The sequence below is a fragment of the Mauremys mutica genome, chromosome 3, assembly GCF_020497125.1.
Source record: "Mauremys mutica isolate MM-2020 ecotype Southern chromosome 3, ASM2049712v1, whole genome shotgun sequence".
In the NCBI taxonomy this organism is placed as follows: Eukaryota; Metazoa; Chordata; order Testudines; family Geoemydidae; genus Mauremys; species Mauremys mutica.
The window spans coordinates 56,970,421-56,996,052 of NC_059074.1; the positions used below are offsets into that span (position 1 = coordinate 56,970,421).

The following is a 25,632-nucleotide window of genomic DNA, read 5'->3' on the forward strand; positions in this document are numbered from 1 at the left end:
GTCCATGACTGGGGCTCCTATATGTTGTGGTAATTAAACTTTTATTATTACAATTATTTGAATTTTAATTTGTTTTCTCCAATGTATCTTTAAAATATATTTCGATCTAATCTGGACTGAATCTGAGTTCTGCCCCATGACACTGGGGAATACCTTCTTTGAGTGCTTGCTCATGTCAGTTTCATTCTAGGGGTGTGTGCGCCCACGTGCACAGTTGTTGGAGACTTTTGCCTTAGCAGTATCTGTATGGTTAGCTATATTGCCCTCTGGCCCTATGCTCTCTGTTACTTCTTACCACCTGTGACGGTTGGTTGGAGTGCCTGGTCTTGCTTAGCAAGAGCATTAGTGGTTCTTCACCGTTCAGATCGTTCTCCTTTTGTTTAGTTATAGACTAGTAGCTGTTAAGTGATTTAGTACTACTTTAGTAGTTAGCCCCGGCTGATCTCCTAGTCGCCTTGCAGATCTCCTAGCCGTTGGTCCCCTCCAACACAAGACTGTTCTTGGTCGTGGCACCGGTTCCTGGGGCCCCAATACCGTTCTTCGTGCAGGCACTGGCCCTCGCCTTCCCTGTACTGGTCACTGACAAGAATCAGTTGAGAATTATGCTTCCACAGCCCTGCACTGGTCACCAGAAGTCAGAGGGACAGTTCAGCCCTTCCTCTGTATGGGGTGAATCGTCTCCCAGTCGGGAGCCTGCCAAGGCGTCTGCGGCACTGGCATGGGGTCAAGGGCAATGACCTACCCAGTGGCAGTACTGGAACCTGTGGATGATGCCTGTTATGCCATCACTGTACTTCCACTGCTCCTTCCAGGCAGCATTAGACATGCTACCCCCGGTGCAGCTGACAGCGGTGTTGGAGCAAGGGGCTGAATCTGAAGTAGTGACTCCGAGGGAGGCCCTAGCAACAGTGGGAGCGGTCCCCAACACAGTAACGGGACACTCCCCATCCTCCAGCAGTGCAGTGATCCTCATTGTCCCCGGACGAGGCGGTGGTGTGGCCCTCGCAAACTGGTAGCCCCCCTGATGACTTCAGAGAGCACCAAGCCCTACTTAAAGGGGTGGTGGTGGAGATTGAGGTACTAGCTGAGGTGTCCGATGACCTCTTCCATGTCGTTCCCTCCGCTGCCTCAGGGGTCCTAAAGATCGCCAAATCGGTGTGGCAGATCCCTTTTCCATTCTGCCCCCATCCAAGAAGGCAGAAAAGTACTATGTCCCCACAAAGGGGTATGAATACCTGTACACTCACCCTCCTGCGGGGTCCCTGGTCATGTCCGCTGTCAACGAAAGGGCCAGGCGAGTGGCACCCCCAAAAATAAAGCTAATGAGAGGCTGGACTTATTTGGCAGAAAAATTTATTCAACAGCAAGCCTCCAATTTAGGGTCTCTAACCATCAGGCCCTACTTGGCAGGTACAATTTCAACCTGTGGGACATCATTGGCAAGTTCACAGAGAGCCTCCCACAGGATCGGGCGCAGGAGTTTGCCACTCTGATAGAAGAGGGCAAGGCAGTAGCCAGCAGTGTCCTCCGGATGGCATGGACATAGCGTCGAGGGTGGTTGCCTCTGCAATAGTCCATGAGGCGTAGCTCTTGGTTACATACCTCCGGGCTATCCCAGGAGATGCAATCCACCCTCCAGGACCTCCCTTTCAAGGGACCAGGGCTCTTCTCAGAGCTAACTGATGCTAGGCTCCACGGCCTTACAAGACTCCTGGGCCACCCTCCACTCCTTGGGCCTACATAGTCTTCAGCAGGCCAGAAAGCTGTTTCACCCTCTACTGTCATTGAGGTCTTGGGGTACCCCTCGATCTGGCTCCTACAAAAAGGAGAACAAAGATGGGTTTTAAGCGGTGCCACCAATCATAGTCTTGTCCTCCTACCCAGCCAGGTCCTTTCAGGGAACAAGGCAGCCAAAAGCAGTCATGTTGATGGTGTGCCGGAGGATGATGCACCAGTCACTGCACTGGATCTGTTCCTCATCTTCCTCAACTGCCTACATCCTTTCCGGTCGGCCTGGTCCCATGTCATCTTGGACTGCTGGTCAATAGTCTTGACACAGTCTCATCAGGCTATATACCCTGCAGTTTGTAGCTGACCAACCCTTCCATCCCCTTCCCTGTCCCTCTTCAGGGACCCTTTTCACAAGCACCTCCTCGTTCAGGAGATCGAATACCTCCTGAGTCCAAGGGCAGAGGAAGAGGTTCCGCAAGTCATGGAAAGAAGAGGATTTTAGTTCCGCTACTTTCTCATTCTGAAGGCAAAAGGGGTCCTCACATCTATCCTAGACCTGTGTTGCCTCAACAAGTCTCTCAAAAAGTTGACGTTTCATATGGTCTCCCTGTCCTCCATCCCCTCTCTGGATCCGGGAGACTGGTACTTCGTCCTTGATTTAGAGGATGCGTACTTCCATATTCCCGGGACACCAGCGTTTCCTCCATTTCATGTTGGGCCAGCGCCATTTCCAGTTCATGGCGATGCTCTTTGGTCTTTCGTCAGCTCTGAGTGTGTTCACCAAGTGGATGGCACCAGTGGCCACTTACCTGCAACGTCGGGGGAGGGGAGAGAGGGCGCAATCCAAATCTACCTGTACCTCGACGACTGGTTGATTAGGGGTCAGTCCTCGGATCAGGTGCGGGAGCATCTCGATCTGGTCTGTTCCACCTGCCACGACCTGGGCCTAATAATAAATGACAAAGTTGACCCTTACCCCAGTACAACTTATAGAATTCATTGGGGCGGGATTCGACTCGACTCGAGCCAGAGCCTTCCTCCCTAAGACTCGGTTCCGAGTCATGATGGACCTCATGTCGTCTCTGCGTGCCCACCCGTTCACCATGGCCCACACATGCCTGAGACTGTTGGGCTACATGGCAGCATGCACTTACATGGTCCAGCATGCGTGACTCCACCTCAGGCCCCTACAAGTGTGGCTGGCGTCGATCTGTCCCCAACCAACACAATATGGACTGAGTGATCAGGACATTCTCGTCTTGCCATGAGTGGTCCTGTCACCCGGAGCTGGTCAGTTCTATCTTCCACAGGTGGGCAACTCCCCAGGTGGACCTATTCACGTCCAGGCAGAATAGGAAATGCCACATATTCTGCTCGTTCCGGGACAGGGACAAGGGATCCCCATGGGACGTCTTCCTGCTCCCGTGGTCGGGGGCTCTGATGTAAGTCTTCCCTCTGGTGCCGTTGCTGCCCAGGGTCCTCGTGAAGATCAAGCAGAACAGGGTGAAGGTCATCCTCGTAGCGCTGGGTGGCTGTGCCATCACTGGTTCAGCACTCTGAGAAGTTTAATAGTGGTGACCCCGTTTTGGATGCCGCTCAGGTGGACTTGTTGTCCCAGAACCACAGCGGTCTCCTGCACCAGATCCTGGCAGCACTTCATCTAATGTCTTGGCTGCTGCTTGGCTAAATGCACAAGACCAGCAGTGCTTGTCCGAGGTCCAGCGAGTCCTGTTGGGCAGTAGAAAGCCTTCCACCAGGACCACCTTCTTGGACAAATGAAAGCGATTCACCTGCTGGATGGAAAATAAGAGGGTCTGTCCCAAGCGAGTCCCATTGCAGCTCATTCTAGATTACTGCCTGCCCTTCAAGCTTCAGGACTTGTCACTCTCATCTATCAAGGTCCATCTACTGGCTATCTTGGCCTTCCACCCACCGTTCAAAGGCAGGTCGGTTTTCTCTCTGGATATCTCAGCCAAATTCCTTAAGGGCCTGGAGCACGTCTACCTGCACCTCCAGGATCCTGTTCCTCTCTGGGACTTGCATCTGGTGCTGTCGCGGCTCATGGGTCACCCCTTTGAGCCTCTGGCTTTCTGCTCTCACCTTCTCTCCTGGAAGGTCATGTTCCTGGTTGTGGTGATGTTGGCCTGCTGGGTATCCGAGATTCAGGCACTCACCTCGCAACTGCCTTACAGAGTCTTCTACAAGGACAAGGTCCAGCTAAGACCACACCCAGTCTTCTTTCCCAAGGTAGTTTCATTCGAGCTGGGCCATTTACTTACTGGTCCTCTTTCTAAAGCTGCGTAAGTTGGAGGAGGAGCTCAGGCTACATGCCCTGGACGTCAGGAGGGCTCTGGCCTTCTACATTGACTGGACCAAGCAATTCCATAAGTCGACACAATTTTTCCTTGCTGTGGCATACAGGATGGTCACCCTGTTTCCACTCTGAGAATTTCCTCCTGGATCATGGCCTGCATTTGCATCTGCTATGATCAAGCAAAGGTACTGCCCCCGGCGATCATCACTGCCCACTCTACCAGGGCTCAGGCCTCTTCGGCAGCATTTTTGGCCCAAGTGCCATTCAGGACAGCTGTAGGACGGGCACCTGGTCGTCGGTCCATACCTTCACGTCCATCTATGCACTTACCTAGCAGGCCTGGGATGATGCTGATTTTGATAGAGCAGTACTGTAAGCCGACAAGCAGTGAACTTTGAGCCCACCTCCATAGATATTGCTTGTGAGTCACCTAGAATGGAATCGACATGAGCAAGCACTCTAAGAAGAAAAACTGTCACCTGCCTTTTGTAACTGTTGTTCTTCAAGATGTTTTGCTCATGTCCATTCCATTACCTGCCCTCCTACCCCTCTGTCGGAGTTGCCAGCAAAAAGTAACCGAGAGGACATATGGCCGGCAGCGCTTGATATACCGACGCATGAGTGCAGCACTCCAGAGGGCACCACAGCTGGCCCTACGGATACTGCTAAGGCAAAAGTCTCTGGCAACTGTGCGCATACACCTAGAATGGAATTGACATGAGCAACACATCTCAAAGAACAACCTACGAAAGGTAGGGAACCATACAGACTAACACGGCTGCTACTCTGAAATCTGTCATTTTTCCTCCCAGTAGACTTTTGAATGAAGTAATCTAGGGCAGGCCAAGTTAGCATTCTTCAAGGCATCCCTTCCAGAACCGCCTCTTCTCCAGAGAGCTCTAGCCCCTTTGCTGCAAAACCCACTCCATATTATGGCTTTTCCCATCAGAGAGGCTTACTAAACATCCAAAGCAGTCCTATAAACCCTTAAGTATAAGAGCTACTTTTCTTTGATAAGGGACTGGAGGAGATTTATTAGTCCTGCCTGGACAATAAAAACTCTCCGGTGAGATTAAGGAATCAATTTTACAAATCCACATTTAGAGAATTCAGTTCGTATAGGCCAGGGAGAAGTGGTTTTGTTCTCATTTGTTAACATCTATTCTTGTATGTACATGGCTAATTGATTCTCACTGATGGGCTGAAATATCCTTGCCAGAGATGGGTGATAGTTAAGATTGGTGCTGCTTTGAGCAGGGGCTTGGACTATAGATGACCACCTGAGGCCTCTTCTAACCCTAACTTTCTATGATTCTGTGATAGTCTGAAGTTGTAATAAAGTCAGAGAGACAGTTCTAGAAAATAGGCCCACCAATCTTGTTGCCACTGGGCTAAAGATGTTTTACAATGGCTGCCACCAATTTGGCCATTTTGTGAATGTCGCACTTCATTTCCTATGTTTTATTTTAAAAAGTATCTGGAAATGGAACAAAATGTTTTGTTTGACCCAAAATAAATTTTGTCATTTGTTTATCCACCAAAAATTTTTGGTCATGGTTCAGGTCTAACGAATGTTTTAAAGTTTTTGGAACTGCCATCAAATCAGAAAATCATCTATTCCCTCAGCTTTACATAGTCACTTTATCTTGCTGCATGCTGCAAGAATGCTTTATTTTCTGTAGTTCTGAGTGAATGGTAGGAGTCCTTAACTATATCTTTTGCTGCTGTATTATTGTTAGTGGTTTTGGATATATTGATTAACAGTTGAGTTACAGGAGTGGTCTGTTTTTCCATTGTATATTTTAAGAATTGTAAGCGAATCTATAGACTAAGGAATAGGTACTCCTTTTTACTACTTGTGTAGGTATAAATTAAGACACATAGTAAATATTTTTCCATGGAGAGGGCTTTTAGTTTGAACATCATTCAAACTCGTGTCACAAGGAAGAGTACTCTAATAAACAGCAAAAATGGACAAGTCTTCAAGAGGCTCAGGATTTTTATAGTTCAGGATTGCAAAAAAAAGACAAATTCAATCTGCGTGAGAAGGCTCAGTGTTTTGAGTGCACAAGGAGACTGACTGCCCTAATAAATCTAGAGACGTATAAATTCAATAGTGTGTGGATGAGGAAGGTTCCTTTGCACCCTGGGAGCAGGGCCGCCCAGAGGATTCAGGTCTCAGACCCTCCAGCACTGCAGGGTCTTGGGTCTGAGCCCTAGGTTAGCATAATTGGTGTATGTGGATTTAAGGAGGGCTTGGCTTGAGCCTGGGCTTACATTGTTGTGTAGACATGCCATGTATTCTTATCCCTACAGTAGTAGAGACAGAGGGTGAAATCCTGGCCCCTCTGAAGTAAATGGCAAAACTCCCATTGACTTCGGTGGGACCAGGATTTTGACCCAGGGTCTCCAGATTCAAATGTAGATAAGTTTTATACAAAATGCAGGATATTTATAAGTTTTCAGAAGAGTCCAATTTACAGGTCTGCCTTTGAAAAACATAGCTATCTTATTCAATGGTGCCTGGTGGCCTGTCCTACAAGATTTTACCTTGCTCCTAGCTTTAGAGGATTAAATTGACCACCTACCATTGAATAACAAAGGTGATTAAAGCAATTTGGGTGTTCTTTCATGTTCATAAAAGACTTGTTGATTTGGAGTTTCTAGAAAATGCATGGTGTAGAGTTGGAGGGAAAGTGTTGGCTTTCAAGGATTGAAACATGGTATATAGTGCCAGAACATTTGAATCTGCCTCACTCTTAAGAGTGAACTGTCTTTTATAAGATGGTTTAATAAGAAATCTTTAAGAGATCCAACAGAGAAAATCAGACTAGGATACTATCTTCAGTTAGTGGCAGGGGAAATTCCCCTTGAAACCCACTTTCCTGGATTTTATCATTCTGATGCTCTGAGGATAGTAGACTTGTTTGCAAGTATGCTGATGTCTTAATTCAGGAACCAGTCTGCCACAAAAAAGGTATGTCTTCACATTTATGGCATAGTTGGCGTGAAAGGACAAACCTGAAAAAGAAGCGTCTTTCAGACAAGGTCACTTTATTGTACTCATGCAATTAGTCAACCTCTAATCAGTATCTTCTCTGAAGAATGGGAGCCTCTCAATATCTAGCCAAATTATGTTTGTTAGAATTTAAAGACTTCCTATAATTATAATCAGTAAATGCTGGATCAGATAAGGATCTGGGACTGAAAACTGTATAGGCGCTTGTGGCATTTAATAAACATTGACAAATTTATCCTCACAGTATACTTGTGAGATAGGGAAGTATTATTGTCATTTTCAAATGAGGAACTGAAGCACAAGAAGCAAAGCAACTTCTTCCTAAGGTCACACACAAGGTATATAACAGAGTTCAGAGTAGCACCCTGATCTCCTGAATCCCAGTCCTTTGCCTTCACCAAAACACCACAGTTATTTCTGATGTGGGGAGAAACTCTATTAAGTTAATGGAGTTACACTGAGGCAAAACAGGTCATTGTGTGTGTGCACTCTTGGGGGTGAGATGCGTATGTATGGGTGTATTTAGACTGTAACGTCTTTGGGGCAGGGACAGGCTCAGGGTCTAATTGATCGCATATGTGGGGTTGGGAAGATAGGTCAATAATGAGGAGGACATGTCACTGATACAGAGTGATTTGGATCGCTTGATAAGCTGGGCTCAGGCAAATAATATACATTTTAATATGGCTAAATGGAAACACATAGGTCTAGGAACAAATAATGTATGCCACATTTCCAGGATGGGGAAATCTGAAATAGAATTGGTGGTCAGGCAAATTTAAGTCAACATTTTACAAAGTTTTGGATACCTTGATGGGCACCTGGCAAAGTATTATTTGATAAGGAAATTCACTTTTTAGCGTCACACTTCTCTTGTCACCAGATTCTGGAGTTGCTTTCAAAACTGAGTGATATGCATCAAGAATCGAAGGTCAAGGTTTGAAACTGGTTTACTTTCTGGAAAGGTGACTTTCCAACTCCAGCCGAGTTTTCAGACATTCAGCAAGTTTCTCTTACAGTGGTTGTGTCCGTTTCTCTGTTACTTTGTGTGAGAAGGTCATGTATCAAAGTACTGGAGAGCAGTAGTTTTAAATGCAACAAAGAATCCTGTGGCACCTTATAGACTAACAGACGTTTTGCAGCATGAGCTTTCGTGGGTGAATACCCACTTCTTCAGATGCAAGTTTTAAATGATTTTTATTGAACCCAAGAATGGACCAGTTAGTGGTGGTCTCAGATGGTATGGTATCCGCAAAGCCATCTGTTGTACTCAGGGCCACAAATGAAAGCTGCTGTAGCATCCCCAGAATATATAAATCTGGAATACATAAATCTGTTCTGCCTTCTTGATTTAGATTAAATTAATTTGCAGAGCCATGGAATATGGATAATCCTATGGTTATTTTAGATTTTTGTTGTAAAATGTGGTCATTGTTTTGGCACTTGATCTAGAGGAGCTATAGGGAGTGTACCGCTGTTGATTTCTTTTCTACAGATTGCATCTATTATAGAGACTGTATTTTCTGTGGTAATATAGTAACTAGCTTTCATTTATAAGCCTGACTTTAACACCACAACTCCTCTGACTTCTGGAAACTAAACTAGTCTACATGAAACTTATCATATGAGGTCACCTGCCACATGAAATTCCTTAGAACAATTATGGGTTTTCCTCTGAGCATTTGTCTCTGTGGATCCTAGTAGTTATTTTTGTGAGTTCAGAAATTTCTGGATTGTAGTGTCCATTGGAGTGGCATGTTCATGGTCCTGTTGACAACTTATCTGGGGATATGTAATGAGGTGCAGCTCCAACTTCTCTCTGGTTCCTTTATTTCAAGAATCTGATTATTCTAAGACTTAGAAATAATGGAGGGCAGATTCTGAGGATACATACAGACAAAATTTCTAGAACCACCATTTGCCATGGTAAATAGCTGTTCTCAGAGTATTAGTGTGTGATAGTGTGCCATTTCCTTAGCAATAAGTAATGGAGGGAATCATCGCTGATGCTTAGGAGCTGGAATAGAGAAAATGAAATGTAGTCAGCAGCCAATTACAAAATGGCTACTTTAAGGTTGCAATTACTTGTGCCTGCCAAATTCTAAAAGACCAACCCATAGAATCATAGAATATCAGGGTTGGAAGGGACCTCAGGAGATCATCTAGTCCAACCCCCTGCTCAAAGCAGGACCAATTCCAAACCAAATCATCCCAGCCTGAGCTTTGTCAAGCCTGACCTTAAAAACCTCTAAGGAAGGAGATTCCACCACCTCCCTAGGTAACCCATTCCAGTGTTTCACCACCCTCCTAGTGAAAAAGTTTTTCCTAATATCCAACCTAAACCTCCCCCACTGCAACTTGAGACCATTACTCCTTCTTTTGTCATCTGGTACCACTGAGAACAGTCTAGATCCATCCTCTTTGGAACCCCCTTTCAGGTAGTTGAAAGCAGCTATCAAATCTCCCCTCATTCTTCCCTTCTGCAGACTAAACAATCCTAGTTCCCTCAGTATCTCCTCATAAGTCATGTGCTTCAGCCTCCTAATAATTTTTGTTGCCCTCAGCTGGACTCTTTCCAATTTTTCCACATCCTCCTTGTAGTGTGGGGTCCAAAACTGGACACACGACTCCAGATGAGGCCTCACCAGTGCCGAATAGAGGGGAATGATCACGTCCCTCGATAACCCAGAAAGACATGATTTAAAAATAAAAAAAGATTTTTTTTTTCTGAAGTAAGCAACCTTGTGTTGTGGAGTTAAGGACCAGAATGTCACTAAGGAAAGTGCTTCTGGGAAGGGACTACTTTGGTCTTGTGACTTAAGGTAAGAAAGCAGCAAAGAATCCTGTGGCACCTTATAGACTAACAGACAGCATTGTATCCATTTTTACCTTTCACTTTAAAGGCAACTTTTAATGCACTATGTTCCTTGTAGCTTAAAGCAGATGTTTTTTATGTGAACCTACTGTGATGACATATGATTATTTTGGTTTCAGTATAAAGGTAAAGTTGATAGTGTGAACAGGTATTTAATTTCTCATTTGACAAATTTCTGAAAACAAAGTTCTGAAGTTGTGAAGATACTATTTCACTGGGTTTCAATTTGTTTACATAATGGACTGCTTATTAAAATTATTTCTTGTGAACCTGTCAATCTCAATCACACTCCTTTGTAGCAGCCACGGTATAGTGGTTGTTGCAAGGGATGTGGAATTGCTAATATTAATCTGTGAATATTGATGTGTAACGATTGTATTAACATTGTGTGTGATCTAGTCAAGTCAGGTAAAGTTACTATATAACCATGGTGGATTACTGGAATTTTCTGTGACTGTTCATCTAACTCAGTGGTTCTCAACCTATTTATCATTGTGTTACTTGGGCCTTAGGTTGAAAACCACAGTGTGCTACCCCCTCCCCCCCCAAGACCCGTATGCCTCGTGCCTCCTGCCCAGAGACCCGTCCACAAAGTGGGGCCAGGAGTGGAGCTCTGGGCAGGCGGCAGGGACCCTGCTGTGCAGCCCCGACCCTGGACTCTCCACTTGGCAGCCTGAACCCTGCCATGCTGGGCGGCCAGGCAGCCGGGAACCTGGACCCGGCCGCGCAGCCTGGTGGCCTTTAGCACACAGCTGGGCCACAGGTGTGTGCTAATTGGGCAGCACGCGGGCCATGGGTTGAGAACCACTGATCTAACTTAACAGGGAGCTGTTGAAAGAGAATACAGAAAAGCACCACAGTACATCTAAGTAAAGACATCTTAGTACATTTGAAAAACAGTGGTTAAGCTGTTAGCTTCAAAGACCTTTTGTCTCTATCAAGTTGCAAGCTTTTCTGGCAGAGGTAGGAGCCTAGAGATTGAAAGGGCACTTAAATAGTTATAAATGCCTTCTCTTAGGATTAAGGGTAGTGGGGAGCACTTTCCAGAAACTTTCTAGGGTGACAGGCTGACACAGACTGCTGAGAGAGTCTAAAGAAGTTGGAGGCCCCCAGATCCAGGGAATGGTAATCCTTAGGGAAAAGCTAGGTATGCATATAGTTTTGTTTTTTTAAAATTGTTTTAACGTCTTTCTTAAATGCTTTTGTTCTATCTTAGTAAAACAGCAGTTGCTCTTGGAGGGAACATGCCTGCAGGGTCTGAGCCTAAATCAGACGTCTGAGGTAATCTTGGTTAGTACCAGTGTGTGCAACCCAGGGCCTGATCTGAGGATGGGATAATCTTGTGATTCCACCTGGAGCTAGAGGATAGCTAGAGGTCTGAATCCTGGGAATGGTGTACTCCATGAAACCAGAAAGGGTCCAGTAACTGTGACACTTTTTTTTTTAAATGTAAAAGTTTTAAGGATGCATTAAGGCGACAAACACTTCAATGGAGTGATTCCTTGGTTATATCTCCATGTGTTTTATTTCCTTTCCCTGGCTGTAGGACTTCACTTACATTAGCACTAAGCCTCTCCTCACTGCTTGGAGTCTTCCATTCCTGAATCTTCTCCAGGTCATTTTACAGTTAGGCTGTATCTTGCATGTCTGCTACACATCTGGTTTGTGTCCATCAGGAGACTGGGTTGGAGTCTGGATGTGAGAGCCAGGGGTTGACATGGCCAGAACCAGGAAGCAGAGCCGAAGGTCAGAACTGGAGAATGCCAGAGCCAAGGGTTGGGACACAGAGAGAGCTGGAGTCAGGAATCAGAGCTGAGGGTCGGAACTGGATTACCAGAAGTTGCGGAAGGCAGAAGCAGGACTGGTTCTGAGGCAGTAGCAAGGCTGGTGGAGGAATGGAGAAGGAGCAGGGCTTGGCAAGATAAAAGCACAGGGAGGCTGATGTCTGTGGGCATGTTCACTGAGTAGCCAAGGAGCTGCTGCTGAGCTCAACAATTGGGTTGCTAGCTTCTTCAGCCAGTCAGGTAGGGTCATCCATCAGGCACCTAGCTGGCTCATTAGGGTATGAGGAATACTGAGCAGGCGCCACTGGAGGACCTTACTCCTGACAATGTCATCCCCAAATTTGATCATGACAGAATTTGCACTGAAGAAACACCTGACCCTTAAAACAAACAAAAAAAACCCTCCCCTCTTCCCCTCCCCCCCACCCCCCCCAAAAACCAACCCCACAAACAACCAAAACAAATTAACTGCGCAACACCTCAAACAGGCACAAGTATATTTGGGGGGAGGGGGAATTGTAACATTCAAAAGGGAGCTATTTGAAGACCTACTAAACTTTTTTTCTAGAAGGGTAGAATCATCACATTTAATTTGTACATGATTTACTCTTGTGATGGAAACAGCTCTCTAAATCACAGACTCGGTGTTTCTTTATTCAGAGTGCCATTAATGTATTTAATTAAAGTATCAACATAAATAGTATTTGAAAAGTTTTCCAGTAGGTGAGACCTCATTACTAAGCAAATACTACAGTATGATCCTAGTTGTAGGTCTATTACCAATATACTATTTAGATGACTGAGTCCAGTTTTCTTCTGAAAACTGAATGATTCTAGAAACATGGTACTGTGGTTCTGCATATGTCTCCCACTACTTCTCATATAAAATTTGCTCAGTTTCCAAGTAAAGCTGTATTTAACTCCGACATGTAAAATCAGTCTGGAATTTGAAAGTCAACTGTATTCTCCCAGACTGGTATATTATCACCAATGATGAGGTTTCTGCCTTTGTGCATCCCCAGCTTTCAATGATGTAGATGAGAGCAGAACTTGTTGCTGCAGTTGGAATTTAGACATGGAGGTGTCAGAGTTCATCTTCCTGCAATAGCTGTATTGGCTCTGGAATGCTAATAGCAGTTAAAAATTTAAAAGAATTTATCAGTAAACTAAGCAGATAAGTCTCTCTCTGAATCTTCATAAAACTTATTGAGTTGCTGTCCACCACAAACACCTTCGAGGCTGTGAGGGACTTAATTGCCATGATGGTGCCACGTCCCCAGCCGGCCCGGAGAAGCCTCTGGTACCGCAATGTGCTATACTGTCTCGTGGCAAGTCCACGATGTTCATATGATCAACTGCATCTACACGGTACCAGTCCCCAGCACCAACCAAGTGGCATGGCTCTGATTCGTGGCACTGCTCTCCAGCACTGCATCAGTCCCTCGTGAGGCACAGGTCCCACTCCCGGCACCATGCGTCGCAGCACCGCTCGACCTCTCGCAGTTGCGGCACTGCTCCCCAGCTTCCCGGCACCGATCACCAGTGCAGCTCTGATCGGCACCACTCTGGCCTTCGCGTTCCAGGTCTTTGTCTTCGGACTCGAAGGCGGAGTCCCTGTACTCCAGGGGTAGCCGACACAGATTGGACCATAGGCGTCTGGATGTGGATGCAGGGCCATGGCAAGCGCCTGCGCAGTGGCCGTTCTGGACCCCGTGGGCAAACCACTAGGTCGAGGGCACCTCTTCCAAGACTTCCACTTGGTGATGTCAGAGCCACGGGTACCCGCGGCATTGATGAATCGCCCCACTGCTAGGGGTTCTGAAGTGAAGCCAGTGCAGTCCACTGTGCCACCCTCTGAGCCTGCTCCCACCACCAGCATGGACCCTGGGGTGGTCAGCAGGGATGAAGAGGCTGTGCAGGATGTCCCCAGGGACCCAGAGGATCCTGTACCCCTGCTGGCGTCATCGTCCTTCCCAGATGAAGCAGTTGCAGGGACTGCTGCTTCGGTACCATCCCCTATAGATAGCCGTGCCAACCAGGACCTGCTACGAAGGGTAGTGCGCAACGTGGGCCTGCAGACTGAGAAGGTGGTGGAGCTGGAGGAACCAGTGGTGGACATCCTGGCCCTGGAAGGTCCATCGAGGGTGGCTCTGCCCCTCATAAAAACTATACAGGACAAAACAAATGGGGTAGACCCCCTGCCTCCATTCCTTTGACTGCAAAGGGAGTCGAGAGGAAATATTTTGTCCCCTGTAAGGGGCACAAATATCTTTACACATACCTGCAGCCCTGCTCGTTGGTGGCTGCCATGGTAAATGAGCACGAGAGACTGGCAGCAGGGTCCTACCCCCAAATTCAAGGACTCCAAGAGGCTGGACCTTTTCCACCAAAAGGTCTACTCGACCGGGGGACTCCAATTCAGGATTGCCAACCAACAGGCAATCCTGAGCAGATACAACTTCAATTCCCAAAACTCCAGGTTAGTGCCCATGGAGTCTAGGGAGGAGTTTGGGGCAGTTGTTGAAGAGGGCAAGGCAGTGGCACAGACCTCTTTATAGGCCTCACTGGATGCTGCAGACTCGGTGGCACGCACCTTGTCCTCTAAGATTGCCATGAGGCAAAGCTCATGGCTCCAGGCCTTGGGGCTCCCACTTGAGGTGCAACATACCCTGCAGGACCTGCCATTTGATGGGGCCGGCCTGTTTGCATAGCAAATGGACTCCAGGCTGCATAGCCTTAAAGATTCCAGGGCTGTGCTGAAATTGCTATGGGTGCATACCCCAGCCACTCGGTGAAAGCACTTTAAGCCGCAGCTATACAGTGCCCCTATCCTCCATGTCCTAGGCACAGTTTCTCTAGGAAGTGTGACAGGAATGGCAGGCTTAAGCCTTCCCAGCCTCTGTCCAACCAGGGCCAGGCGACCGCTTCTTCGCGCTCTAAGCAAGCCTTTTGAAGGTGCACCCAGGGATGACGGACCAGCCAATTGACCAGATCGTCATCACTGTTTCCTGAACAATCTATCCCACTTTGACTGTGCTTGGTCACAAATATCAGACCACTGAGTCCTTTGCAGGGTAGAAGTGGGATATTCTCTCCAGTTCTGTGCTCCCCCCCCCCGCCAATCCCTTTCCCCGTCGCTCGTGAGAAGGGCCCTGAAGAGGATGTCCTCGTGCAGGAGGTTCAAACACTCCTCGCTGCAGGGGCAGTGGAGGAAGTTCCTCAGGGGCAAGGGATTCTTACCCTGTTATTTCCTAATCCCCAAATCAAAGGGGGGTGGTCTCAGACCCATCCTCAATCTGCAAGGCCTCAGTCACTTCATGTGAGAAACTTCAGTTTTTTCATGGTCTCCCTGAACATGAGTATCAGCGGGTAGCTGTGTTAGTCTGTATCCACAAAAACAACAAGGAGTCTGGTGGCACCTTAAAGACTAACAGATTTATTTGGGCATAAACTTTTATGGGTAAAAAAACCTCACTTTAGCTTATGTCCAAATAAATCTGTTAGTCTTTAAGGTGCCACCGGACTCATTGTTTCCCTGAACACAGTTATCCCTTCTCTGGATCCAGGAGATTGGTATGCCGCCCTCGACATCAAGGATGCATACTTCCACATATCGATACAGCCACGGATGCTTCTCCAGGTTTGTGGTCTGTCACAGACATTACCAATTTACGGCCCTCCCCTTTGGCCTGTCCACGGCCTCCCAAATGTTTACCAAGTGCATGTTGGTCGTGGCTGCCTTCCTCTGTCGGAGGCAGGTACAGGTGCATCCTTACCTCTACGGCTGGCTGTTCCGGGGATGCTCCAGGGACCAGGTGGATGCACAGGGCTGTTTTGTGAGCTCTACCTTTGACAGGCTGGACTTGAACTGGGCCAGGGCATTCCTGTCAGAGGCTTGCTTCCAAGCAATGACAGACAGACATACAAGGCCTCAGATGGTACCCCACCACCACAGCAAGGGGCTGTCTGAGGCTACTTGGTCACATAGCGTCTTGCACCTATGTGGTACAGTATGCCAGGGTGTGACACATACCTCGCCAGGCTTGGCTTGCATCAGCCTAGCCAAGTTAGTCACTCTGGACTCAGTGGTCACCCTCCCCATGCAGGTCCTTGAGTCCCTCCGCTGGTGGTTCAACCCGCAGACAGTGTGCGAGGGAGTCCCCTTCCACAACCCCCCAGCCCTCTCTGTCCCTGATAACGGATGCGTCAGCACTGGGTTGGTGCATGCACCTGGGAAACTTCAGACACAGGGCCTGTGATCCCAAGATGAACTCGTGCTCCACATCACCATCAAGGATCTGAGCGCAGTCAAACAAGCATGCCAAATTTTCCAAACTCATCTGCAGGGACAGTGTGTGGGAGTCATGGACAATACAACTGCAATGTTTTACATAAATAAGCAGGGTAGAGCCTGTTCCTCTCCCCTATGTCGGGAAGCCTTCCAGCTATGGGAGTTCTACGTGGCCCACTTCATTCCCCTGGAAGCATCTTACTTCAAAGGTTCCCAAAAAGAGGTGGTGGACTACCTCAGCAGATCCTTCCACAAGGGGTCTATCTGCCTGGACGTGATACGCAGTATTTTCCAGAGCTCCCCAAATTGACCTCTTTGCCATGCGAAGCAAAAGGAAGTGCTGGTGGTTCTGCTTTCTGGAATCGTAGCCTGGGCCGCCTCTGGATGAATCATCTGCTATACGCATTTCCCCCATTCCCATTCGTGCACAAGGTCCTGTTTAAAGTCCTCAGACAAGGCGGTGGTCATACTGGTTGCACCGGCATGGCCTCGTCACCAATGGTACACCACGCTCCTGGAGCTGTTGGTGGACACCCCAATCGCATTGCCCTTAGTCCCAGACCTGATTACCCAGGATCATGGTTGCCTTCACCAGCCCAACCTCCAGTCCCTTCACCTCATGGCTTGGAAGCTTCATGGCTAAACCTCATGGAATTCATGTGCTCAGAGCAGGTTAGGGAGGTCTTGCTTGGTAGCAGGAAGCCCTCCACCAGGGCCACCTACCTGGCCAAATGGAAAAGATTCACAATCTGGTATGCTCAGACACCCCACCCCCCACACAGGCACCCATACCACTTAACCAGGAATATATACTGCATTTGAAACAGCAGGGTCTGGCAGCCTTATCCATCAAGGTACACTTGGCAGCTATCTCTGCATTCCATCCATGAGCAGCTGCGTGCTCCGTCTTCGCCAACTCCATAATTGGCTCTTTTCTCAAAGGCTTGGAGTGACTGTACCTGCAGCTTAGACAGCTGATCCTGGTGTGGGACCTCAACCTGGTCCTTTCCAAACTGATGGGGGGCCCTCGTCTGAACCACTGGTGACTTGTTCACTCCTATATCTGCTATGGGACATGCGGTGTATTGCCTTATCCCCTTGAAAAAGATTACGTGTGCTGCTTATAAGTATAACAAAGGTGGCCTTCCTAGTCGCCATTACTTCAGCGAGGAGGGTTTTGGAGCTGAAGGCCCTCAACTCCGATCCTCCTTACATGGTTTTCTTCATGGACAAGGTGCAGCTTAGGCCTCACCCAGCCTTTCTTCCAAATTCCACTCCAACCAGGACATTTTTCTTCCTGTCTTTTTACCCTAAGCCTCATGTAAGTAGCCAGGAACAGAGGCTTCACACACCATACATTCGATGGGCGCTAGCCTTCTACATTAAGCGCACAAAGCTGTTTCATAAGTTGAACCAGCTGTTCGTGGCAGTGGCAGATCAGATAAAATGGCTCCGGGTCTCATCTCAGAGGATTTAGTCGTGGATCACGTCCTGCATCCAGACATGCTATGATCTAGCTGAAGTCTATGCTCTGGCAATAATGGCACATTCCAGAAGGGCACAGGCCTCCTCGGTGGCATTCCTGGCCCAGGTCCCGATACAAGAAATCTACAGGGCAGCGTCATGGTCCTCAGTTCACACCTTCACCTCTTATTACGCCATTACCCAGCATTCCAGAGACAGTGCAGCTTTTGGTAGAGCTGTGCTCCAGTCAGTGATTCCATAACTCCAATCCATCTCTGGGGTAGGGCTTGGGAATCACCTAACTGGAATCAACATGAGCAAGCACACAAAGAAAAAAGTTACTCACCTTCTCATAACTGTTCTTTGAGATGTGTTGCTCATGTCCATTCCAGACCTGCCTGCCTTCTCCTCTGCCTGAGTAGCTGGCAAGAAGGACCTGAGGCTGTAGTGGGTCAGCAGGGTCCTATATTCACCGCCATGGAGGCGCCACTCCAGGGGGCTCGACAGCCGACCCAATGGGTGCTGCTAGGGGAAAAATTTTCTAACAACTGTGCACACAGTGCGCACACATCTAACTGGAATGGACATGAACAACACATCTCAAAGAACAGTTACAAGAATGTGAATAACCATTTTTTAAGGATTGTAAGCAGTTTGGGTCTACTGTTGTGGATGTGTGGCACCTAGTACAATAGAAACCTAATTGGGATTCTATCCACTACTGCCAAGCAAATAATAAAATATTTTTAGTAGTGCAAAGGCACATTTAATTTTCTTACTACTAAATATCTCAAAAGCCTCAACTAATCATTCAGCCAAAGGAGAAGTCTAATTGCAGAAAATAATTAACTAGAAACGATTAAAAATTTAACAGATTTTACTTATGTTCTAGGTTCAGTGCTGAATCTTCTCTGTAAATTAACTGTGTATATGTAAAATGGCCACTAGAGGGCACTCTTGTTCGGTTCAACCCCTAACTCCACATTAGGTGGTTAAAGCATTTTTGGTAGGGTGGGTTCTGTGGTCTTATGAAGTCCATCCATGGTTTGATAAATGTTTAAAAGTTAAATTTATGGATTAGTTGATGTATGAATTACCTGGCTAACACTCGATATCAGAAGCGTTAAATAAAAGGTTGTGATACTTTTGATGTTGCTGGGTTCTTACTTGACATTATTTTTGCCAAATAACAAATCAAAACAAAATACAGCATGTACTTTCAAAATAATGGAAGAAACTAATTGTAAACAGCTAATTAAAGCTGTTGCCGTAGTTCCTTTATATGCCCATGTTTATAGCTATTTGTTTAGTAATAGCCATTTGTATGGCTATATATTGCCCTCATTTATTCCACCCAGGATCATCACTAGACTAGGTCAGTATAATGTCAGTATAAAACTCAAGCAGAATCCTACAAGGTACTGTAGAAATCTTTATCCTTCTAATCCTTTTTTATTTTAATAAAAAAATCTTTCACGTCCGTAATGAAACTTTAAAATTCCAGCTTATTTTATTTGAACTAAAATTAAGTTCAAGGTGTATTGCAGAGATCTTTGCAAAACTGTAAAAGGATAGGTACTGTAAGTTTTATTATACACTTTTCACCTGAGAGGTAAATCTATTTAATTTGTAATTGGATGGTAGAACTGTTCAGTACTGTAGTTTCAATTCAAAGCAATCAGTTTTTTCTGGTTATTAGATTGTATTTCTAGCTAGAGAGAGAAATGAAAACAGTCACAAAGAAAGAAACTGAAATACAGTGTGCTCTACTACACTCACTCTTATTCCTTTTCATTTGGATCTTTTAGTAGACCAAGAAATCTTTGTTATAAGGGTAGACGATGAGAGTAAAACCTTAATTTCATGGAATTTTCTTCAGATGCAAAAATGTTTTGGGTAATATTTTTAAATTCCTTACTACAGTATCCTGTGCAGAGCATCTGATACATTGAAATACACCAGTAGGGTCCAGTAAGAACAACAAATCTTGCAAATGGAGATTGAAAAGGAAGAGCTAATGAGGTTTGGAGAAGGACGCTTGAATTGCTGAAAGTGAACTGGTTCTAGTAGACCATTCACAAATCCTTGAAAACATATACAGTCGAAATCTTAGACATAGTCTGTAAATATATAGCTCCCAAACTGAAGGCCCTTCCTTGATGTAATCCTGATAAAATTTGAAGACAGATAAGAGAGAGGATCCAACTGATCTCAATTGCCTTTTAAGAAATGTAGGAAGAAGTACTTAATTAGCTTTGTAATTTTTAAAAATTTAAGAAATCATCAGTTATTCTAGATACTGATGGACAACGTGTGCTTCATGGATTCTGTAACAATATTAGTCATCCACAAATTTCTCAGAATAGTCATATCTACCCACCTGCTGGTATCACTGTCTCATCTCGTCTAAACATAAATCATTCAACCCTTGCCAAACAAGGCTGTGTCTGGCTGTTGTTTCCAAAGCTCCTATCACCATGATATCTAGGTATTAGTTTTCCAGTCCTCAAAGAGCTGAACATACTGATGGTATCTCAGATCATGACTTAGGAATATTCCCTGAAGACTTCAAATGTATATTGAATAATAACGGTAGTGAATGAAAACCCAACAGTACCTTACAAGGAAGATGTGGTGACAGCCCACTGCCTCAGTCCACCTTTTGAGAGATTTCCTTCTGTGAATAAGCTTGAAACCACTGAAGCATAGTTTGGGGGTAGGGATAGCTCAGTGGTTTGAGCATTGGCCTGCTAAACCCAGGGTTGTGAGTTCAGTCCTTGAGGGGGCCATTTAGGGAACTGGGGTAAAAAATCTGTCTGGGGATTGGTCCTGCTTTGAGCAGGGGGTTGGACTAGATGACCTCCTGAGGTCCCTTCCAACCCTGATATTCTATGAATCCACACACAGGGATTGCTGCCTAGTCACAAGCCGATCAAGATTAACGGGTGAATTAAAAGCAGGATTAATAAATGTGCACGTTTGGTCTCTGGGCTAAGAAGGCCTGGAGCTCTCCGGATGCAATAGGGTTCCCAAGTCCAGAGTGCTGTGGGCACAGGATAGTAGGAAGTAGTAGGTGAGGGAAAGGACCAGGAATGCCATGGAGACTTCCTTCCCATTGAGAGTTTCTGTGGCTGGGTTGAATCTGGGACCATTTAGTGTTGTTCCAGCATGCTAATTCTCTGAAATAAGAGCTCTTTATGTTAAGTTGATCAGCTAGACCAGTGGTCTCCAACCTTTTTATGCCAATATCACTTTTTAAATCTAAGGGCAACCCAGGATCCTACCCCACCCCTCCCCAAAGCCCTGCCCTGCTCACACCCGGCCCCCATTGCTTGCTCTCTCCCACCCTCACTCACTTTCGCTGGGCTGGGGGTTGGCGTTTGGGAGGGGTTGCAGGCTATGGGCTGAGCCTGGGGCAGGGGGCTGGGGTGCAGGAGGGGGCTCCGGGCTGGGGCAGTGTTTTGGGTGCAGGCTCTGGGAGGGGGCTGTGGTGCAGGAGAGGGTTTTGGGTGCTGGTTCCAGGGGGGGCTCAGGGGTGGGGTTGGGGTGCAGCCTCCGGCCGGGCGGCACTTGCCTCCAGTGGTTCCTGGTTGGCGGCAGGCTCAGCGAGGCTAAGGCAGGCTCCCTGCTTACCCCACTCCCATACCCGTCCTGGAAGGAGATAATGTGCTCCTGTAGCCTGGGGGGCAGGGGGCGGCACATGGCACTGCACCCTCTGCAAGCACTGTCCCCGCAGCTCTCCTGGCCAATGGGAGATGCAGGGGCGGTGCTTGCAGGCAGGAGCAGCACGCAGAGGGAAACTCCTGTGCTGCAGGGCTGCGCTGGCTGCTTCTGGAAGCAGTGTGGGGCTGGAGTAGGCAGGGAGTCAGTCTGCCTTACCTGCAGCAACACTACGCCAGAGATCACGATTGACTGGTTGGTGACCACTGAGCTAGACTGACAGGCCCTAGATAGAAACCAGACGGAAAGATAAAAAATTTTAAACCGTCATTTGCAATAACACATCTTAAACTTCCATTTTTAGGAAGAGTGTTGGTCACCAAGATGATAACACTGAAAGATGGACAGGACTATACTCTAGGCATTTCATGCACTGGTGCGGTTTGCATTATGAAATCAGCTTCACTAAGAGTGGACCTAGGATCTATACATTGGCCTTTTTTGCATCTTACAGGGTCACGAGTACATACCATACGTGGCTAGCTTGACCTGGGAGTTAAAATATATTGGGCATTCCTCTCCTGCTTGGATACAGCTAATGTAGTGTCAGACAGCCTACAATCTTACCAAAGAATGAAGAAACACGGTCATAATGGACAACTTTTGTTGACTTTCTGATGTCTTTGTTTTGACAGATGGTATGCAAATGAGGAAACAAATGTGTGAAGCAAGTGCACTAATGCTGCAATATATGTTTGTTGTATAGATTATATGGCTTCAAAAAGTCATTGATCTCTATTGCATCATTTGAATGTGTGATATTGCCTGGCCAATAGCCATTGTCATTTGTTTAATAGATTTTCAGATGTAGAAAACTCCTATTTTGCAATTAAAAAAAAAAAACACAAAAAAACCCTTACCCACATTCTGTATCTGACAGATGTGTGAGGGAACTGAAAACAATTTGTGTCTAGGAACCAGAAAGCACAGCTGAAATGAGATTTTAAATTATTTTAGTAAATTATGGGAAGACTTACACATCGGACTAAAGACTTGACTATCTGGGTTTTAAATAGTTTGTAGTTTACTATGTTTAGTTACCAAATCTTTTACCAATGTTCAGATAAGGCTATAATTGAATAATCCCCCTTTTCATTTTAGAAATTAATGTGGTAAATTCCAAAATGCTGGATATGATATCACTGTTTCCATAGCAACAGAAAGTTATAAGCATAAGATTAAATTTACTGCATTATTATGGGGAGGGTCTCAGGTAGCTCTTACTGTAACACTGGTAGATTCTATCACAAAGTAAAAGCAGAAAAATACTGACCAAGTCACTTTTTTGTATAAATGTTTCACTTCTACAAGTTTAACCCAGTGTGAAATTTCATCTTGAAACTACTGAACACACTATTAAAAAGCAAAACCCCTTTTCATGCATCAACCTTCAGAGCAAAAGCATGTTTTCAGGGCCTTTATATATACCGATAGTGAATATTTATGTTCAAAAATACATAAATTAACTATAATACTCATGAAATCTTCTATAACAAACATGCAACACTAAAGATGTAAGAAGGGGTTTCTCTGTAGTTTTCAGCTAGATTTAAGAAGCTGTGTCAAAGATTAAATTCCAAAAAATGGGTAAGAATGCCATGTAAATATTAAAAACACAAGATGGGTGAGGTAATAACTTTTATTGGACTGACTTCTGTTGGTGAAGGAGACAAGCTTTTGAGCTTACACAGAGCTCTTCAGCTGCGGGAAAATACATTTCCCATGCCTGAAGAAGAGCTCTGTGTAAGCTCAAAAGCTTTTCTCTCTCACCAACAGAAGTTGGTTCAGAAAAAGATATTACCTCACCCACCTTTTCTCTCTATTATCCTGGAATCAACAACACTGCATATCTAAATAATCAGTTTTTTTGACAGTACGTAAAGGCCTGTGCTGTAATAGCTCCATTTATTTTTAAATTTTCCTTGTGGGTACTAATGATATAGGGAAATACAGAGTTGTCAGTTTTATAGCTCTGAAGATTTACTGCAAATTTAGTAAACATATTTCAGTTGCATTTTTCTGTAACGGGAATAGAAGGATAATGTTTCTATTAAAGTGATCAAGTACACACAAAGAAATGGGTTAGGAAGATGTATGAAAATGCTTTTAGACAAATCCCATTTTCATGTGTAAATTGCCTCTGTGGCATATATAACGATCTCATAATATCTTTGGTAATTCTGGAAGTACAGTGCTGGTAATAGTGGTCGTGCACACTAATGTTTAGAAAGGAATATATATAAATTGCTTCGTAACAGGTCTGGTAGCCGACTGCTAGGATGCTGCTTTGTAGAAACTGACAGCTTTTTCAGTTATTTAGCATGTTCTTAAATAGAGAGCAGTTCATTAGAACTTTAATTAAATGTATAACTTTCAGGGTTATTTTGCTGTATTCTTTAAATAAATATTCTGTTACAGTGAACAAGAACAAAAGCACTCCCCCCCTTCTCCCCTATGGGACAGCATGTCTTCATGCTTCAGGACATTAATATTTCAACAGTCACATTGGATAAAATTGAACAGTGGATGAAACCTAATTATTTTTCTGTGATCTTATCCAGGTTCATTTTCTTATTTTTATATTCTAGTGTATTTCATTATAAATCATTCATTGTTACCTGACAAACCTCTCTTCCTTTAGAAATAACATTAGTAAAATTCAAAAGACCGAAATGCGAATGCTTTGTCTTGCCTGCCTTGTTTTACTATATTGTATGATTTTTTTTTCTCCCCAAAGTGCTTCTGTATCTTAGGGGGAAAAAAATGAAATCATGCATTCCTTTGCTCTTTCTATAGTCTGTTAATTCTGATAATCTGCCATGGTTCCTTTCTCATCCCTTTCATCTGCTTTGTACAGATGTCCTCCTCTGATGCTGTTCAGCCTTTGGCACCTTCTCCTTCTCTGCAAGCTGCTGCCGAGAAGAGCAAATTGGAGGTATCTCTTTCCTAGTGTAATTTTTTTGTCAGCCTACATATTATAATACAGTGCACAGATTTGTACATTTGATTTCATCCATAATGTAGAGTAGCTTCCCCGGGATTTTGCAGAGTGTTTCATTGTCTTTGTTAAAAGGAACTCAGACATTTAAAACAAGCCACAGGCTTTTCTACATGCTGTTTCCCTGATCACATAAGTGAAAAGAGCTAGTGCCTCTAGCTCTGTGATTTTTCACCTATATGTGTATATATACTTATTTTGGATTATTATTATTATTATTAGCATGTTCAAACTTTTACTGTGTTGTCCTACAAAGCCATGTAAAGATACATTCACACCACTAGCGAAGAGGCATGAGTTTGTTTTGTTATCCCTTTCTCTTAGAGCATTACTTTCATAAGGCATCAAGCCTCTGCCCTTTAGTAAAACAAGATTTCTAAGATTGCTTTAGAAATCTCCCCTGAAAGGGCACTGCTACTCCAGCCAAGCCATCTAGCAGGTCTAACACCTTTTAAAACTAATTTCAAGGGAATTAAAGTCTGTAAATACAGACCCATTTGGTGGAATTTTCACTAATTCAAATTTTGTCATTCTTGTGAATTTTCTTATAGTTATGGACAGTGTTTAGACATTGGGGAAAAAAAATCATAAACTCCTAAAACATTGTTCAACATTTAGAACACTCTGACACTGTACATAAATATAGGTGGTATGTAAGGCATCAACACTCATGCATGGGACTGTTGTGGTAGAACCTATATTCTTCTTTGAGTAGTGTCCCTATGGGTGCTCCATTAAAGGTGTCGGCATCCCTGTGCTGCTGATTGGAGAATTTTGGTGGCAGTGTCCATTCAGCCTGTGACTGCGCTCCCCCGCTGCCATGAGGCTAACTGGTGTTGTGTGAGCGAACCCTTCTCAGTTCCTTCTCAGCGCCCATGGCTAGAGACTGAGCTTTAGCTGGCTGTTAGCAGGTCTTACCTTCTATAAATTGCTAATTGTTTTTCTAATCTTTTAGAACTCTTTTCTTTTTCACTCCTTTATCTTTTATTTATTCCCCCCCTCAAAAACGCAACACTTTACTTTAAACTTTGAAGTAAAACAAACTCTCTCCCTCCAGCCCCCTCCCAGACAGGATATGCCCAGTTCACTGGGTTTCAAGAAGTGTCTCAGTTGCAAAGCATCTATCCCAGTGACTGACAGACATTCTCAGTGCGTTTGCTGCCTGGGAGAGAACCACATCCCACACGAGTGTGGTTGATGCCAACAATTGAAACCCAGATCCAGAAAGAGAACTGAGACTCAAGCTTCTCCTAATGGAAGCAGTCCTACAACTGCCCTCAGAGCCACTCCAAGACTCCGGGTGGTGGGTCTTCTCACCACAACCCTCTACATCTAAGGGAGGTGAGCCTAAGAAGTCATCTATGAGCCAATCTCAAAGGCTTCTAAGAAAAGGGATGTGAATCCCCACAGCAAGCCCTCATCGAACGGAAAACAAT

The 25,632-nt window shown here is 45.3% G+C and overlaps 1 protein-coding gene across 2 annotated transcripts in view; it reads left to right on the top strand.

Moving 5' to 3' along the window:
* The window catches only part of SMAP1 (small ArfGAP 1), a 231,098-nt gene that overhangs the window by 51,687 nt on the left and 153,779 nt on the right, over positions 1–25,632 (top strand). Inside the window, exon 5 of one of the 2 annotated variants that reach the window (XM_045011790.1) lies at positions 24,056–24,133. The exons of the other annotated variant lie outside the window; for it this stretch is intronic. Coding sequence (XP_044867725.1) covers positions 24,056–24,133 — 78 coding nt within the window. The remainder of the gene's footprint in view (positions 1–24,055; positions 24,134–25,632) is intronic. 2 annotated transcript variants of the gene reach the window in all.